At 39.0% G+C, this 16,706-nt stretch overlaps 2 protein-coding genes across 4 annotated transcripts; one reads left to right on the top strand and one right to left on the bottom strand.

Moving 5' to 3' along the window:
- On the top strand, positions 1 to 2,942 carry si:ch211-214p13.8 (B- and T-lymphocyte attenuator). Its single transcript, XM_028590435.1, has 6 exons — positions 1 to 76; positions 966 to 1,301; positions 1,392 to 1,430; positions 1,534 to 1,665; positions 1,766 to 1,797; positions 2,204 to 2,942. The coding sequence occupies exons 1-6, from the start codon at positions 1 to 3 to the stop codon at positions 2,495 to 2,497; spliced, it is 909 nt and encodes a 302-aa protein (XP_028446236.1). The 3' UTR covers positions 2,498 to 2,942.
- A 2,235-nt stretch (positions 2,943 to 5,177) lies between these two features.
- Positions 5,178 to 16,058, bottom strand: zgc:113337 (OX-2 membrane glycoprotein). Of its 3 annotated transcripts, XR_003693815.1 has the most exons (8): positions 15,829 to 16,058; positions 14,964 to 15,077; positions 14,549 to 14,878; positions 13,096 to 13,425; positions 10,522 to 10,806; positions 9,406 to 9,507; positions 6,835 to 6,945; positions 5,178 to 6,724 (listed from the first exon to the last, which is right to left on the bottom strand). XR_003693815.1 is itself a non-coding variant. In XM_028592236.1 (7 exons), the coding sequence occupies exons 2-7, from the start codon at positions 15,043 to 15,045 to the stop codon at positions 6,938 to 6,940; spliced, it is 1,137 nt and encodes a 378-aa protein (XP_028448037.1). In that variant the 5' UTR covers positions 15,046 to 15,077; positions 15,829 to 16,058; the 3' UTR covers positions 5,178 to 6,937. The 3 variants fall into 3 exon arrangements, 2 of the variants coding, with proteins under 2 accessions (XP_028448037.1, XP_028448039.1); XM_028592236.1 differs by having other exon boundaries at positions 5,178 to 6,945; XM_028592238.1 differs by having other exon boundaries at positions 5,178 to 6,945; positions 14,964 to 15,039.
- Positions 16,059 to 16,706: the final 648 nt, after the last annotated feature.

Raw genomic sequence — 16,706 nt, 5'->3', positions numbered from 1 at the left:
ATGGCTAGACCAGCATACACCCATCTGTGGATATTTATCTGTTTTACATTTGTCTGCATCTATGGAAGAGGTCAAGGTAAGCCTTAATACTCTTTTTTTCTTGTGATATGTCTTTCAAGAAAGCATGAGGGGAAATTTTGAATGGATTGTATTCATTAAGTTGACGAGGAAAAAAAGTTACACTTAATTACAGTTACACTAAATTAAACTAGATTACAGCTTGTAAATTACAGTGTTATTATGTTATTATTTATGTATGGGGTATCAGTACGTAGGAATATTTGGTACCTAGATCACTTGTATGGTAGCACTTTCACCTGTTCTGATTAAGTTCTAAGAAGTAAGCACCAATAATGATCAAAAATCTTTTTTTTTTACCTTTTTTATGATTGAATTTCCTTGTTTTCTCACAAAAAGCGAAAAATGATCATATGATCATAAATGTGATCTCACAGGGGTAAATGGCAAATATGACCCATAAATGATGTATATATCATTGGTAATTGAGAAAAAGTAAACATCTATTAAGTATTTTTACATAAATTGTTATGGCTGTATTGATTTAAAAGCCTAATAATGTGGTGGGTACACCAGACCCGGGAACATTGGCTGTGTAACAAAAATATGAACACCACACAAGGGATATGTAAATGCAGGGAAAGGTGATGACAGGTTGTAGAATAAGGGGGTAAAGATTTTTCAGAGGGACTTAAATGACAAAGAGACAGGAAAAAATGGGAAATCGGTGTATTGATATTGCAATTAAATTGTTAGTTATTTTCTTTTTTTTAAATCATACCATTATTGCAGTTTTTTTTAAATAAATATACTGTATTTTGAAAATGTAACTACATTTCTTGCATTGATGGGATAATCATACTGTAGATGTATTTGTCAGAATTTACCGTAGTATTGAGAGACACTTTTCTGTTGTATTAATTTCTGAAATGATGCTTTTATTTTAGACCGGTTTCCTTTATGTGAAGTTGAGCTGAAGGTCCGGCGAGGCACAACACGGAAAACTGTCCCACAACAACGTCTGACAGTCAGATGTCCTGTCAAACACTGTGGAGAATCAATCAGTGTCACCTGGTGTAAACAGGTCGACATAAACAAATGTGAACAGATTAATTACGCAGAGAATGTGGAAATAAAACAGAATGACGAACACGTTAAGGACAAACTCATCTCATATCTGACTTTCACACGGATTTCAATTAATGACAACGGCCTGTACCAATGTCTTGTAAAAGGATACAAGTCTCAGCATATCAGTCATTTCATAAACATCTCAGTGTCAGGTAGGCAGAATTTGCTCCCTCAGTGCCACAATATAATATAAGATGTCTAATTGTATTAATTGTATATTGGCCTGTTTTCTTAATCTACAGATCTAAACCAGGGGGTGGAAAACTATGACAATAATGCATGTAAGATAAATGTATTGTAAATGTAGGTAAATTATATAAATAATATATACATATAAAGTTTTTATTGATAAAGACTAACTACTGATCTGGTTCTTCTTCTTAGATGAGCTACCAAGACTTGCTGCTGGTGATAAGGATGTATCCTGGCTGCCCTACTTCTTCATCTGTGCTAGCATAGCTCTTCTGGTAGCCACACTGACAGTTTCAACCCACCTGAGTTGTTATTGCTGGAAACGTAAGAACATTAATAGGTAGTCACAGTCTGGATTACTACGACAAAATTTCTAGATCTTACAACCTAACAATGGAGCATTTGTGTTATGTCTTTTTCACAGGAATACTGACCTATAACCAATCAAAAAGACAGGTAATGCAATATTGTGTTGCTAGGCCTACTTAGAGAAATAGTTTGACTTTTTGGGAAAAAAAACTTACTTTCTTGCTAAGAGGTAAATTACAAACTTGAAACCATGCACTCTAATGTCTGTATGACAAATATGAAGCTCATTCATTACTACTGGTAAGCATCTTTGTTACCTTTGGACACAGTCAGGCAAACCCCGTTTCCAGTTGTTTTGCTAAGCTAAGCTAACAGGCTGCTGGATTTTAGCTTCATATTTAGTTTACAAACATCAGAGTGGTATCGATCTTCATCTAACGCTTGGCAAATGTCGAACTATTCCTTTAACCTAAATATTCAAGAGTCATAACGGTGTCAAGCAAGAATAATTGATTGGCTTATTTAATCTTGTTCTGGTGTTTTGCTGTCATAGGAAATGTCCACTCACATGATACCTGACCTACCCAATGCGAATGCTCCTTCCACTCCTGTCCTGTATGACACCTATTCTCAAAGTACAGCAGGAAGACCACCATCACCATCTCCCCTGATGACCAATGGGAACCAGCCTGCTGTGGCAAACACAGCAGACCAAAGTCAAGTGTCAGACCATGCAGTGTATGCTTTCTTCAACCACTGTAGGATACCTGCCAGAGAACAACATGCTGCGACTGAACAAAATAAAAACACCGACTTTGCTGCCATCAGTGTTTCCTGTACATTTTAGATTTGCCATAGACACATGCTGATGAAAACATGAATGGAAAAATGTACACAAGTATGTGGTGGTGTCATGGAACAGGCAAAGAAGTTACGCAATCAACCACGCAGCAGAAGATGTGAACGGATGAGGATTGTGGTCACGCAGATGCACGTACAGCCATATTAAACTAACCAGGCTAGACCAGAAGCAGCATTGAAGTATTTTCGCACTCTCAAGTTTGTTTGAGGCAATGTTGCTTTTAATTATTAATTTCTCATTGTTTTTTCAGTTGTTTTTCCCTCCATTTATTTCATTTACATGACTTAGAGTGCTTTTTTGACTGATTAAATTGTATTGGCCAAAGCCTTGGTGGTTAGAAAAGCCAGTGGGTAAGTAGATCGGTCATGTGCAGACTCACTGAATAATTATTGTGCATTCTTCTGTCTGATTTCATAGTTTGAATGCTGAAGTTTGGAGGGGTCTATATCTTTAAAAATAAATATCAGCATTGCAATATAATCCTTGACTGATTTTGGAAACATTTTGTTCTTTGAAAGATCATGCATGTGCTGTCCGTGATATTTATTTTTGCATTCCTCGACCACACCAGTGTGGTTTAGTTTAAATGAGCAGGAAGTCAAAGAGGGCATTGGAACATTTTTTGACATCATCTTTGGTAGCAGATGTCCCACCTCTGCACAACCACACCACAGTACGTATTATACATACTGAGATACTTTTTGAGCAGTGGCCTTATCATTATGGTGGTCACACATTCAGCAGGTTGAATAACATGAAGAAACGAAGAAAGAGGAGCGGATAGATGATAAAAAAAAACAATGTACCATAAAAACAATGTACCATAAAAACAATAACATTAACAACACAACATAATGATATGTCATAGACCATGGGTTTGTGGGCTCTGTCAAGTCTGACATAATCAACATAAGATTTCGAAGTTGTTTTCTTCCATGATGCACCATTATTAGTGGCAAAATCTCGCTGACATTTACTGGAAAACAAAGCCATACTTTTACATTTTGAGTACTAACTGGCCAATGAATCAGAAACTCCATAATATTCTTTTCTAGTCTGGTGATTTTTAAGATTCTTACCCAGGAAAATTGTGACTGGGTTCCTTCCAAGTCAAATAAATTCAGCACCTCGGTGAAAAATCTCATTCGTAATCTGAAAAATCAAAATCAGAAAAGCAGGGATTGCCCTGCTCATCTAATAAGACCACAAATCACTCTCTACTGCCCATCATGCTGATAACACACAGTGTGTCATATTGACACACCAATAATTCAGTTTTCTTTAGATGATGTTCAGTGGAGCACTGTGTTCCCTGTGCTGTAATCCATTTACAGATGCTCACAAAAGGTCCTTTCACTAAGAAATGGCATGTGGAAAATGTCATGAAATGCTCCTGAATAATGTGACTTGACTTTTATATTTCTTACAGTATGCTCTCTTGATACATAGGAGAGGAAGGTGAAAAGTTGAAATGTAATCTACATGGTGTATGTGAGTCCTGAACATTGTGTGAAATGACTCGGTGGATTTTTTCATCTCAACATTGGTGTCTGGTAGTTACAGCCCACACATACGTTCTGCTCTTATAGTATCTATCTCCCTCTCTCCCTCTCTCTCTCTCACACAAACACACACACACACACACACACACACACACACACACACACACACACACACACTCAGTAATTGTGTTTTTTCTGTGGTGGACAAAGCACTGGTTCAGGCGTCAGAGCGATGGAGAGTGTGGAGGATTGTGTGAAGGCGGTGTTTGAGACGGGCCTGATTAGATCGAGTCTGAGGTCATTTAGAGTGTGGCCTCTGCAGCACTGCGACCATCTGACAAGGTGTAGAGGAGTGCTGGATGCTTGTGATCTTTTTGTTCGGATCTTATGATAAAAATCTGAAAGGTATCTTTACTGATCAGTGACTGGGAATTTATATTTAACAACTTTAGTTTTTAAATAACCAAGTAAAGTGACTAAGTCAGCACATCTCAACACCTCACTACAGCTTGACATGTACATTCACAATCTTTTCCCTACACATAAACTCTCCTGGCTGTAAAATGCAAGCGATGAGACATGCATACTTTTTAAGAGGAAATATGTCGTAACACATACAAACAGCCGTGCGATTTAATGAAGTGTATGGCCTCAGTCTACCCAGTAAATGATATTGGTAGTTGATTGAGTTTATGTTTTTACGTCCTGTGTTTGTATAAAAATACAAACATATATGCAACAGAGCTAATAAATACTGTCTGTTATCCCAGAGCTTATGAATACATCAGAACAGAACTGGCAAGAGTGTTGCAGGCTCTGTGAGTGAATGTGTGTGCACAACACGTGTGTGTGTGTTTGTGTGTGTGTTTTGCTTTATGAGGTCCACCATAAGCCGTCTGGCTTGGGATGAAAGAGCCCCCCAAAAATGAGCATCTGGCAGCAAGGTCTGGCACATCAGAAAGGAATGTCATGTTTATCTGAGAGGTACAAAGCTGAGCTGAAAAAGCTGAAAGAGTGGCAATGCAAGATTATGCATAATAAAGATTCAGAAATGTATGATTTTTAAATATTTTTATTATTCTATGTGTTGCATTCATTCCATCAACTTTACATTGTTGGTCATAATGCATTCTTTCATATTTTCTTCTTCTTTTATTGGACTGTAGTGACTCTGTAAAGGAATGGATACTATGGTACATTTTAATTTATTTTTAGCAAATGTTCTGAAACCACATTTCAGAATTATTCTAATGCAAGCTCTGAGCTCATATTTAACGTCATATGGATATTGTGAAACTATACAGACAGAGGAATGCTGCCTAAACTCTTACTAGTGAGGAATGTGATGTGCCCAATGGAAGCCGTATCATATCATATGCTTTGATACACAAGACTATTTCAGCATAAAGCTTACGTTTTTAAATGTGCCTGTACACATGCAAACATGATATCCAAAAAGCCTCCAAACATTATATTTTAGGCATTTACGTATGTGCCACTTTGATCCAGAGCGATATACAAATGAGCAGACGCGGTTTTAGTTGTTTTTCAAGAACACAGTGTGGCTCTTCTGGTCTTTTAACCACTATCAAACCCCTAAGCCAACTCTCCACAGCCCAACCTGTACACTCCCATCTTCACATACATGTACTCTCCGGACTCTACGATGTAGACGGGCAGCAATACACGCATTCCTTTCAGGGGCACCAAGAAGGTTTCAGTGTTGCTTCCTCAGGGAATTGATTCAAGCTATCTGACCAAGGAATTTAACCTCTAACAAATATGCACGCACGCACGCACGCACGCATACACAAACACACACACACACACACACACACACACACACACACAGAAAACAAAAAAAGGTTTGCAATAGATATTACACAAACAAGACATAAGTATGTAGCCCTAGTTGAACAAATGAAGACCCTACCCAGCTTTAACAATAAAAAGAAGTAATGGAGGGCTTCGGCTGAGGTACAAGAAGTAACAACTTACTGTAATGGTGAGCTCATAGTTTCAATTAGCTATGTTATTTAAAGGATAAGGCTGGCCATATTCTGTATTTTCCTTTTTTTTTTACAATCCCATGTAAATACCAAATATATCACAGAGTTAGTTCTTCTGGTTAGTTTGGTTGGGAAACAATAGAATGTGAATCCTTAAAAAAACAGGGCATGAATACATAAAAAGGCCAAATAATTGGGCAATAACTGGGCACTGCAGTTTTTAGCAAATGTTACTTAAACCGTGAGTAGTTAACAGTGCATTTGTTGGGGACGATTTATAGCTGCGGATTTATACAAAATAAACTACAGTGCCCATGTTCAGGTGACCGGTGCATGGGGCTCGTTAATGTGCTTTTAATAGTTTTTAGACAACACTGCAGGGGTATGCTATATTAGACTTTCATTGTTGGTTTTAGTCTTTTCATGGGATTTGTTGAATAATAACCATATGATATCACCAGACTTATCCTTTAAGGACCAGGTTAAAGACAAACAGGAAAGTATTTTGAGGACATGCAATATGTTGTAACAACAAAACCACTGTACTTTAATTTGTCATACAGTGACTCTGCTGTGTGTTGCAAAAAAGTGTGTCCATCACCTCAATCAATTACAGAGCCAGAAAGAAAAACATGGACCGCTCAACATTTCCTCACTGATTCCATGTGAAGACAGCTTGGAGATTATATAAAAGTCAGATGCTGAGGAAGAAGAGCAGAGATGAATGTCGTGGTACTGTTGGCGTCCCTCAATAGGATTGTATTTGACATCCTACTGTATAGAGGTGTGTCAGAACATCACCCCTTCTTACCAAGATGATGATGAGGATGATGATGACACAGTGAAACAATTCTGCAAGGATGGCTCTGAGAAGCACTGCCTCTTCTTTTTAGCCTCTGGTCTCATCTGAGAGATTAATCAGCTGAAAAGAAAGGCATGGAGAGAGCAGGAAAAGTATGGCACAAAAAGGTAGAATGCATTATACATTAGGTTTTCTCATATTTACATTTTCCATTAATGAAAAGTTTTTCTGTGACTGAATGGAAATAGTCTAGGGTCCCCAGACATAAAGTGTGTCACTTCTTTTTCTGTGTAAAGAAAATCTGCTGTAAGTAAAATTTTAATCCAGGAAAAGCCACACAAAGATATTGAAATATTACTGGACAGTGATAACTTTATCTTCCGTAGTTTAGACTAACAAGTAACATTTGCATTTTGCAAGTGACAGTCAGCTGTTAAAGATTAGGTGTGTACCAGACCTCATCACTCCAGATCCTGTCTCAGTTGTTCTCTCTATTAAGGCACCAGTTTGAGCTCTGCTTCGGCTGATATGCAGGTATTTCCTCATTTTGTACGTTAATTTGCACTGTTAGCAGTACTATACAGATCCGTGGTTGATTTCCTTCATGCACAGACAGAAAACACTGAGTGGACGTGCGGATAAAGTGCAGATGGAGTGCAGGTAACAAAAAGGTGAAAAGGCTGTCATGTTCTCACGTGTGGATGATATAAGCATGACATCATGTGATTGAAGAGCAGTGTTGTTATCTCCGGTTGGCTTGAACGACCACAGAAAAAGACTGTATCTTAAATGCTGCACTATTTTCACCAGCTAGTTGCAAATTTTTTCAGTCTGTTATTTTTGGTGCTAGGCAGTCAGTTTATCAAAGCTTTTCTTTGTTAATAACAGCTGCCTGTTCCAGCTAAAGGAGACTAAAAGGCTCTGTATAGAGATGAGGGGAACTGCAGACCCACTGCTAAAATACAGTGTTGATTATTGCAGCAGTAAAGTTAATTTGTGCTAATATTACTGTTTGTTTCCAGACATCTCCTTTAACAAATCCGCAGATATGAGTATTGCGAGAGCCTAAGTGAAACCAGGGCTCCGTTCCAGAAGTAAGAAAACCTCATTCAAAATCCCACTGACATTTATCACTATGCTAATAACTAAAAATGCAGCCTTGGAATAGAGTCTCTCTCAACAGTGTGCTACTTGACTCGCTTCATGAGTTGAGATAAGGTTGCTAGTTTTTTCAAAACTAACTTTAATATTAATATTCAATATCAATGTTTTTAGCAGGCTTTGACAAACACCATTTCCCATATGCCCTCAGTGTTTGTGGGCTGAACATGACAGCTTGACAGAAGAGATCCATGAGAGAGGACATCAACGTTTAACTTTGTTAAGAGGCCCTCTTATGCTTTTTGGGGTTCCCCCCATCCTTTAGAGTGTTATATAGTATTTTGTGTATGTAATAGGTCTTTAAAGTAAAAACAATTAAACACATTTCATGCCAAAGGGAGCTTTCACTCCCACAGAAAGGACTTATCCTTAACTGCCTGAAACGCCTCGCCTGCATTTGCGTCACAAATTCCTCAATTAGTGACATAACCAATTAAGAATGCCTGCCCAGCAGCATGCTCTCAAAGCGGAGGCAGGCCAAAAGAAGATTTAAATTTCTTATAACAACTGCTGTAGTGTATGGCAGTTTGTCTCAGAATATGCAAAGTAAACCCCACGAACACGCTTTATTGTTTCAGAAAGACAGATGAAAGAAACGCTGAATGCACTGAGTTACGGAAGAGAGTGGAACAGAGGCTAGCCCGTCGGTGTTGCAGCACATCCCATAGAGCCACTGTTCCTTTTCATTGTTTCTGTAGACACCCGGGCAGTTTGCCAAAGCCCACCATAGGTAGAGAACCCTAAAGCCACATTACCCCTGTTCTTAAAGTCTCTTCACTGGCTTCCCGTTTCATATGGGATTCATGCTCCTGCATACAGTATGTGGCTGAACTACTTCACCCATATTCCTCAGCTCACCCTTGTTCTAATAAGTTAAATTGTCTTTGTTTTTTATGTCATTGTAAAGCACTTTGTGATTTGATCTGAGCAAATCTGAGATCTGAGAAAAGCACTAAATAAATAAATTGTCCCTACTCAATAAAAAAAATATTTTATTGACCTTCATAACTTCTTAATAGAATGGCAAAAAACTGGATGTAAATCTGTATTTTCCCAAATTAGCCACACCAGGGAGACCAACGAAAGCTTCAGGAAAGGTACAGTACTAAAAATGTACAAGTGCCACAAAATCATTAATAATTTTTCCAACTCTAAATAAGTCACTTAATAAAACCTTAAAGTGAAATAAATACATTTTCCAAGTTATAATTCTGTGCCCCTATGTTAATTGCTCACTTATCTCTTGTTAAATAAGGCCAAATATATGTATTGTATACATTTTCTCCCCACTTTCTTATGTACTTATCTAAGTGACTCAAAGAGTGTACACATAAGGTGTTTAGGAGTATGACTTGGAAAGATCATTTGTTTTCCGTTCATTCTTGATGTACACCTTGACATTGACAAACATGATCTCACCTTCTTTGCGCAAGAAACACTTCCAAAGGCAGAAGCAGAGGGACATGACCAACAGGGCAGCTACTGTAGTGACTGAGATCAGGATGGTGAGAGCCGTCCCAACTAGGATGGAGAAAGACAGAAAAACGATGAGTAGTTTTATTATCTGCCATAACTATATACTGCACAGTGTGTAAATCCTAGCCTTGCAGAAACCAGATCAAATGTCATGATCGGTGTTGGCATCTGTGTCTGTGTACTATAAGGCCTGTGCTAGTCTGGACATTGCTTTCTTTTTTATGGACCATCACTGATTAGATTTGAGATTGTATCTACTGTATAGTGTCATATGTGTCCTCCAGACCCATGAAGCCAAGGTAAACTAAAGGTTATCAGCAAACTAAAGACATGACAATCACATATACTGTATACTTATGAGCACATTTACCTACTACCCAACACTCGCCGCATTAAAACTAATGCTGATCTTGAGGTATCTTTAAATTAGTGTCACAAAGCAAAACAAGCTATATAGATATAAACATCACTCAGGGGGTTACAATCCGCATAGTCTCGCTTTTTTCAGACCCTCCAAAGCGCAATGGAGGAGAGTCTGACTATGGTCTGCATGACTAAGAGTCAATTTAATCGCAGATAGATTATCTCTATGGAAGGGGCCAAAGTAGAAAAAAGCACATTGCAAACCAAAGATTCAGTAAAAGATTCACTAAAATGTAATACATTACATTCTAGTTTTGTGACGTTTATTGCCTGATGAAGATCTCGGATTGAAACATTGCTTCTGTTACATTAAATGTACTGAGAGCTAGCAGATCTTTTCTCTGACTGTGTTTTTTTTTAATCCAGCATGTAAAAAAAAAAAAAAAAAAAAAAGAGCCTTGTATGTGCATGCTCGGCACTCTGTTGATGCCCTTTATAGTCTCCAACAATGTCTGCTTCCTTTCATATTCTCTGGTAGTAGGTTTCTTTTTTCAAAAAGATCTCAAGTGATGATGACATCAAGTACGTTTGGAATATGCCAAGGAAAAATAAAATAATAAATGAAATAAACAAGGCTATCAAAAGCTTTGAGGTAAAGTATGTCATTTAAGCAAATGTTCACTGACACTAACTCACTTTTAGTGTTCATGGATACAGCAATCGGTGACTCAAGCCCTTTATGGTGGACCAAGCATTTGATGGACACGTCTTTCAGCAACCCAGATTGGACGGTCAGTGTACTGATGACCAGAGTGGTCCCATCGCTCTGTGGAAGCTGTGTCGTCACAGGGGGGCCCATGGTTCTGTTATCCCTCTCCACGTTCCAAACTATCTCTGTCGGGGGGCGTGACACTGAGGTGCAATTGGCTTCGATTACACCTGGCGAGGTGGTCTTGTAGCTCACCTGAGGTTTTGGCAGGACTGTGAGAAACAAACAGAAAACGCTAGAACTATCACAACACACTGGCACACATTTACAAACAAACAAGCTCATACTGTGGTAGATGTATATGGCACATTTGGAATACACTGTGCCAAGGTATTAATGTATTCTTCCTTCGTTCTCTTTTGCTGTGTGTAAAATACATAAGCCAGAAAACTCTGGAAATGCTATTACATAAAGATCCAACACTAAGGAGGACTGGGATATGAAACTTATTATTTGAATCCAGAAATTGGCCAAAATTCAGATTGTAGTTTAGTTTGTATTTGTACATCTTCAAAGCGTCTTCGGGTAAATTGCTAAGATGATAACTGGGAAAAACCTTGAAGCCTTGGATCAGGTGAGAAATGAGAATTCCTGCACACTTAAGATACATAAGTAAATCTGTGGCTGTTTTCAATTTTCTGTTCTCGGGGCTGAGTGAGGAATGTGATGCACTGGAACTGAGAACATTTTTGTTGGCAAGAAGACGTTCAGCCACAGATATTTAGCCCTCATAGTTTCAGTGTCTTCTCTGAGTTCTAGGTGGTAAAAATTACTACCGGTCTGGATTGTATCAGATTTCGGGGCGGGTCGAACCACAACAATCTTTACAACAATCCAAACCATAATGTCCTGTGAATGTGCACAAAGCTATTGTGAAATTTGGCTCTTATCGAAGATTAAATTCCACAGTTTTTCCTCACTATATTTCTCACTATGAAGCTCCATAAAGCTGAGGGTAGCTGCATATTCGGGTGATAATTGTCGACAATTGCCCCTTTCACATCACCACATTGTCATTTCATACATTGGTATTATAAAAATATAAATTTCAGCCATTTTATGTAAATAATCTGTAAATTTCTCCCACAACTGACATCTAATGCGGTCATTTCATTGCATGTAAAACTGAACCCACTGTCAGCCTTATTTGTGGCGTGATGATTTTAACATTTGCAGTGCAATTGCATTATAGTGCAACCTAGTATGACGGTTTCATTCTGTTACATTTGATTTTTATGACTTACTCCATGTTGTGAGACCATATATTCATGTGTTTCAGCTATCACTGTTTGTGGACAGTATGTGTGAGAGTAGGAGTAAAGGAGGGGGCATCACATCATGGGATGAGGGTGGAAGACTGTTGGCAGCAGTACGAAGTAAGAAAAAAAACACATTAATGCTAACCGTGCTTTACTTCTAGAAACACCTACTGTACTGTATAGTTCAATTTCAAACAAAAGCACATCTGTTTGTTGAGATAACTGTGAGAGAAAGGGAGCGGGAGAAAAATGAGTAAAGAGAGAGAGAGACAAAGCACAGAGAGAATGACTGTCTGGCTGCAAACACTGACACAGTCATGCATCAGGACCTCCCTCCCTGCCTCCATCATTCTTTGAAATGGTCCATTCTTCACATGGACACACTGTTCTGTATTTGCGTGTTAACAAATCAGTCGACAGCTATGTCTTGCTATATCATTTCAGCAGCTACAATTGGGAAGAAAAGATCAACATTCCTGTCTAAATCCCAGGGGTACCTGTCTTTCCTGCAGACACAAAGTCCAAGTTAAGACTGTTGGCACTCGCAAGCATGTCTGACTCCTTCATTTTCCCCACAAGATCCTGTCCCAGCTCGTAATTTACAGTAGGACATATTCATACACAACCACCGCCCTGCAAAAATGTGCATCTGAACCACTCTTACTTATATTTCTTAAAAAAGAAAAATTCTGCCAGTGAGGTTAACACAAACCTGACATTATTGTGAAACAAAGCAGCAAAAGATGGATGACGGTATGACAACAATAGCAAAAATTAATTAGCCCTGAATGTCAGATAGTGTTTTGCCATTTTTGCAGCATGGTTCTATAGGGATGGAAAGGTGGGTCAGTCTGTTGGTCCAACACTTCTGTCTGTCTGGAGAAAAATATGTCTTTTGATTGATTGCCATGAAATGTGGTGCGTAATTTGGTAACAGACATCCAGTAAGACTTCTATTAACTTTGTTGATGCCTGGACATTTCATTTAGCGCTATAAACGGGTCCAAATTTCAAAGGATATCGCAAATAATTGCATGATGCTAAAGTAATGAGAAATGTCACAGTTTATAACATCACAAGCACTGACTGATAAATAATCTGTACACTTTATTGTACATAATCTGCTCCTCCCAGGTGGAGCTCAAATTTTCCTCACCCATTTTGTTTCTGCCATACTTATAAAATATAAAATGTAATATAAAATAATCAGCAATAATGACTGGCTGTGAAAAAGAAGTTTACCATAGATGGCGAGGCAAACCGTGGAGGTCTTCGGTCCGTCAGGATGTGTGTTGTACAGACACGTGTAGCAGCCCTCATCCTGGATGGTGACAGGTTGGATGGTGAGCTCACTTTGGGACAGGGAGGCACTCAGCCAGACTCTCCCCTGGAATGGAGGCTCTATCATGGGGTCGCTCCGCTTTGCAAAGGAGGCCACCTCTGTGGATTCTCCTTGTGCAGAATTGTGTCTCCATATGATCTGCTGCACCTTTTCAGGCAAACCGTAGGAGCACATGAAGGAGGCCTTCTTGCCACTCACTGCTGTCTTGTTGCTTTCAACGGTGACTTGTGCTGGGAGTAAAAAGAGCCCACCATCCAGCGAAAAAAAGAATGATGGATGAGGAGAAAAGATAAGAAAAAGAACAGGGACACAAAGGGTGAAAAACAGGACAATGCCTATATTCAGAAAAATGAGGCACCAAAACACAAACCAGTCACTGGAATCTGCAACAGCTGTTTCTGCTTAGAAAAATGAGCCCTGCTTCTCCCACTGCTCCACATCTCTTTATTACCAAGACTGGCTGAGGCTCAACAGGCTCATCAGCTTGTGTTCAAAGGTTAGCGGCATCTGTATTCACATATTTTCCCAGTAAATCCCCACAGAAGATGGATTTTGAGGTTGTAGGGAGGAGTACCTATCCCTGGAGTCTGCTGGAGAATTGGTTTTGTGTCATTTTAAAGGGAGAGTGCAAAGGGCAGGCTTCCAAAATAATTATAAGACATTCACATTATATTGTTTAAAACATAATTACGAGCAGCACAGTGGGAAAAACTGTTGTTCCAACCGTAATTCTCACCGACACTGATCATTACTCAACCTGGCCTCACATAGGTGCTTTTCCCACCTCGTTTATGACCTGTGTCACAATAGCAGAGTTACATCCTGGTGTTAATCATGAGCTAAAAAAACTTATGTTTCATCTGAATCTTTGCTGTCAGGGTTGAATATAAGTCAGAGACCCACACCTTGTTGTTTTTGCTTCATCACTGCATTTCTAGCTCTCTCACAGGCATGCCTGTTGTTACAGTACATGGCTTTGACTCTTGGCACAGGAGATCCAGGAACCAAAGCTTCTTTTTTTTTTAAATGCTCTTGATAAAGACACCAACTAAACTCCCATTAACAAAGAATACGTGTTCTTGCTTGTGCTTAATACATGAAAAATCAAATTATCAGACTGTAAAGTAGATATTAATGTACTATATCTTTTTAAAAGCATTTTGGGGCATTTTATCTCTTAGTTAAAGTCAACAGTAGGAAGATGACAGAAAATGAGGGGTCACTACTGAACTACACCCACCAGAGTGATCCAATGTACTCAGGGTTGGATCTTGTCTAAACTGTAACAAATTTGTGTTCTTGCATCCTTCTTGCAACAAAATCAAAGCTTCAGTCAATAATGGCCTTACTCACATGTAACAGTGAGGCAAGTCTGTCCCTGCTTTGAACCGGAAGGATGCATGTCAAAGATGCAGGTGTAGCAGCCTTCATCACGGAAGCCCACCCTGCGGATGGTAATAGCCGAGGTGTCTTTCGGGGAAGGGGCGAGCTCCACATACTGCTGTCCACTCACACTGTCTCTGTTGCCAGGTTGGTAGCTCAGCAGGGTCTGGTTCTGGGCATCCAACCAACGCACCTGCCTCAGAGACTCCCCTCGTTCCCTAGAAACACTGCACATCAGAGTGAAGGGCTTCTCCACTGGAGCTTCCAGACGCTCGGGTGCTGTTACCCTGCCTGAAACATCTACCAATATAAAAAAAACATTATAGTGTGAGAGGAGTTCTTTATTTGAGTTTTCCCATGTCTTCTTTTTGCATGGCAGACTCACCCTGTAGTCTTCCCACCATCATCAGGAGTAAACACACATGCAGACCTTTCCTACAGGAGGCCTGGATCATCATCTTCTTCATCGCTCATTTAACAGGGAGGAGGAAGAGTGGTACTGAGATGTGAGAGTTATCAAAGTCAGCACAACATGAACTCAAACCCTCCTATAATCGCCACCGTCGCACTAAATGCTTGCTCTTGTGGGAATTACTGGAATTGTTGTGTCTTTGTAAATTATAGAGTGTGGTCTAGACCTACTCTATCTGTAAAGCATCTCGAGATAACTATTGTTATGATTTGATACTAAAAATAAAATTGAATTAAATTGAATATAATGTATACTAGTGACCCAGCAGGGATACAGGAAGAATTTTGTAGAGCAAACCTAATTTTTCCCTAGTCCTGCAGGGCCAACTCAACTCATGTGTTCACTAGATGCTGTCGAACACATTTTTATTGCATTAACAGGTCCAGAAAACTATTCAGTGGGATGCAATGCAAAACTTTGCCTCAATTGCTATAACATCCCATATATAAAGATTTTCAAATGAGAAATAGATGAGGAATAAGTTAGGTATCCGTAGGGTTCAAAGTTATCAAAGCTCTTTAAACATTTGAACAGATACAAAAAATGGCTTTAAAACCTAAACCTAGGGGGAATTCAAGTCAAACACAACGACTTGCAAATAACTTACAAACACACCGCCAATTACAGAGGAAATACAGCAATTGTATGAAAGATTCACAACTTTTTATTTAATGAGATAATCGGTAGTTATTCAAGATAATTGACAATAACTGAATTATCTGATATAGCCTACAATTTATATTCCCTGAATTATACACCATGAGGCTGAGACACTCACCTCTACTTGTCCTGATGCAAAAGGTAAACGCCAACTGTTGAATATGTTCTACCTCTGCAACATCTTGCCCGTCCTTATGACCCAGCAGTCGTTTGAAACATCAGTCCAGACCGAGAAACTATTTTTCCTCCTCCGTGTTTTCTTCCGTGTGCGCACCAGCAGCACAATGAACACCAGCCGGCGGCAGCTCCAAACTTCAGTTGACTGGATGGATGCTGAAGAGTTCTGAGTGCAGGCAAAGCCACAGCGCAGTTTTTGGCTCACAGCGCCCTCTAGTGTCGCTTTTGTGTGTGTTGCTGTGGGACAGGTGGAGATGTCATAATCATAAGTCAGAATGGATGTTTGATTCCACAGTTCCTGTTTCTACGCTTAAAGAGTTGCCGTGGAGAGGCCTTGGGTTAATTATGTTTTCCTTGTGGTTAAACGTCTTCAGATCATAGTGACTCATGTTGCAGTAGGCCATGTGTTGAAAAAAAACTGCAACTGAGAACATAGTCATAAAACAAGCCTAGGCTTAGTAGGCTACTAGTATAGGCCCTGCAACCTTTAGTTTCAACTTTATCCAGAGGAAGAAATCTGATAGACAAGAACATACATTCTTAGAAAATAAATAGCCTAAGCATTGCATAAATGTGTAATGCATATGTATGTATAATATGTATTAAATGTTAGACATATCTTATTGTAGTAGCTTGTAGTTAAGGCTATACAAAAAATACAAACCAGTCATGTAAAATAGCCTAACATTAACCTATAAACTCTTGTAGCTTTGGCAGAAAATGTTATTAATGTAGCTAGGAATATCAACGATTCAGCAAAAACCCTCACAACGTTAAATAAAGTAACTAAGTTCCACAGTTTATTATTAATCAAAAATA

Source organism: Perca flavescens, chromosome 11 (genome assembly GCF_004354835.1).
Source record: "Perca flavescens isolate YP-PL-M2 chromosome 11, PFLA_1.0, whole genome shotgun sequence".
Classification (NCBI taxonomy): Eukaryota; Metazoa; Chordata; class Actinopteri; order Perciformes; family Percidae; genus Perca; species Perca flavescens.
This window is presented reverse-complemented; position numbering and strand designations above follow the sequence as displayed.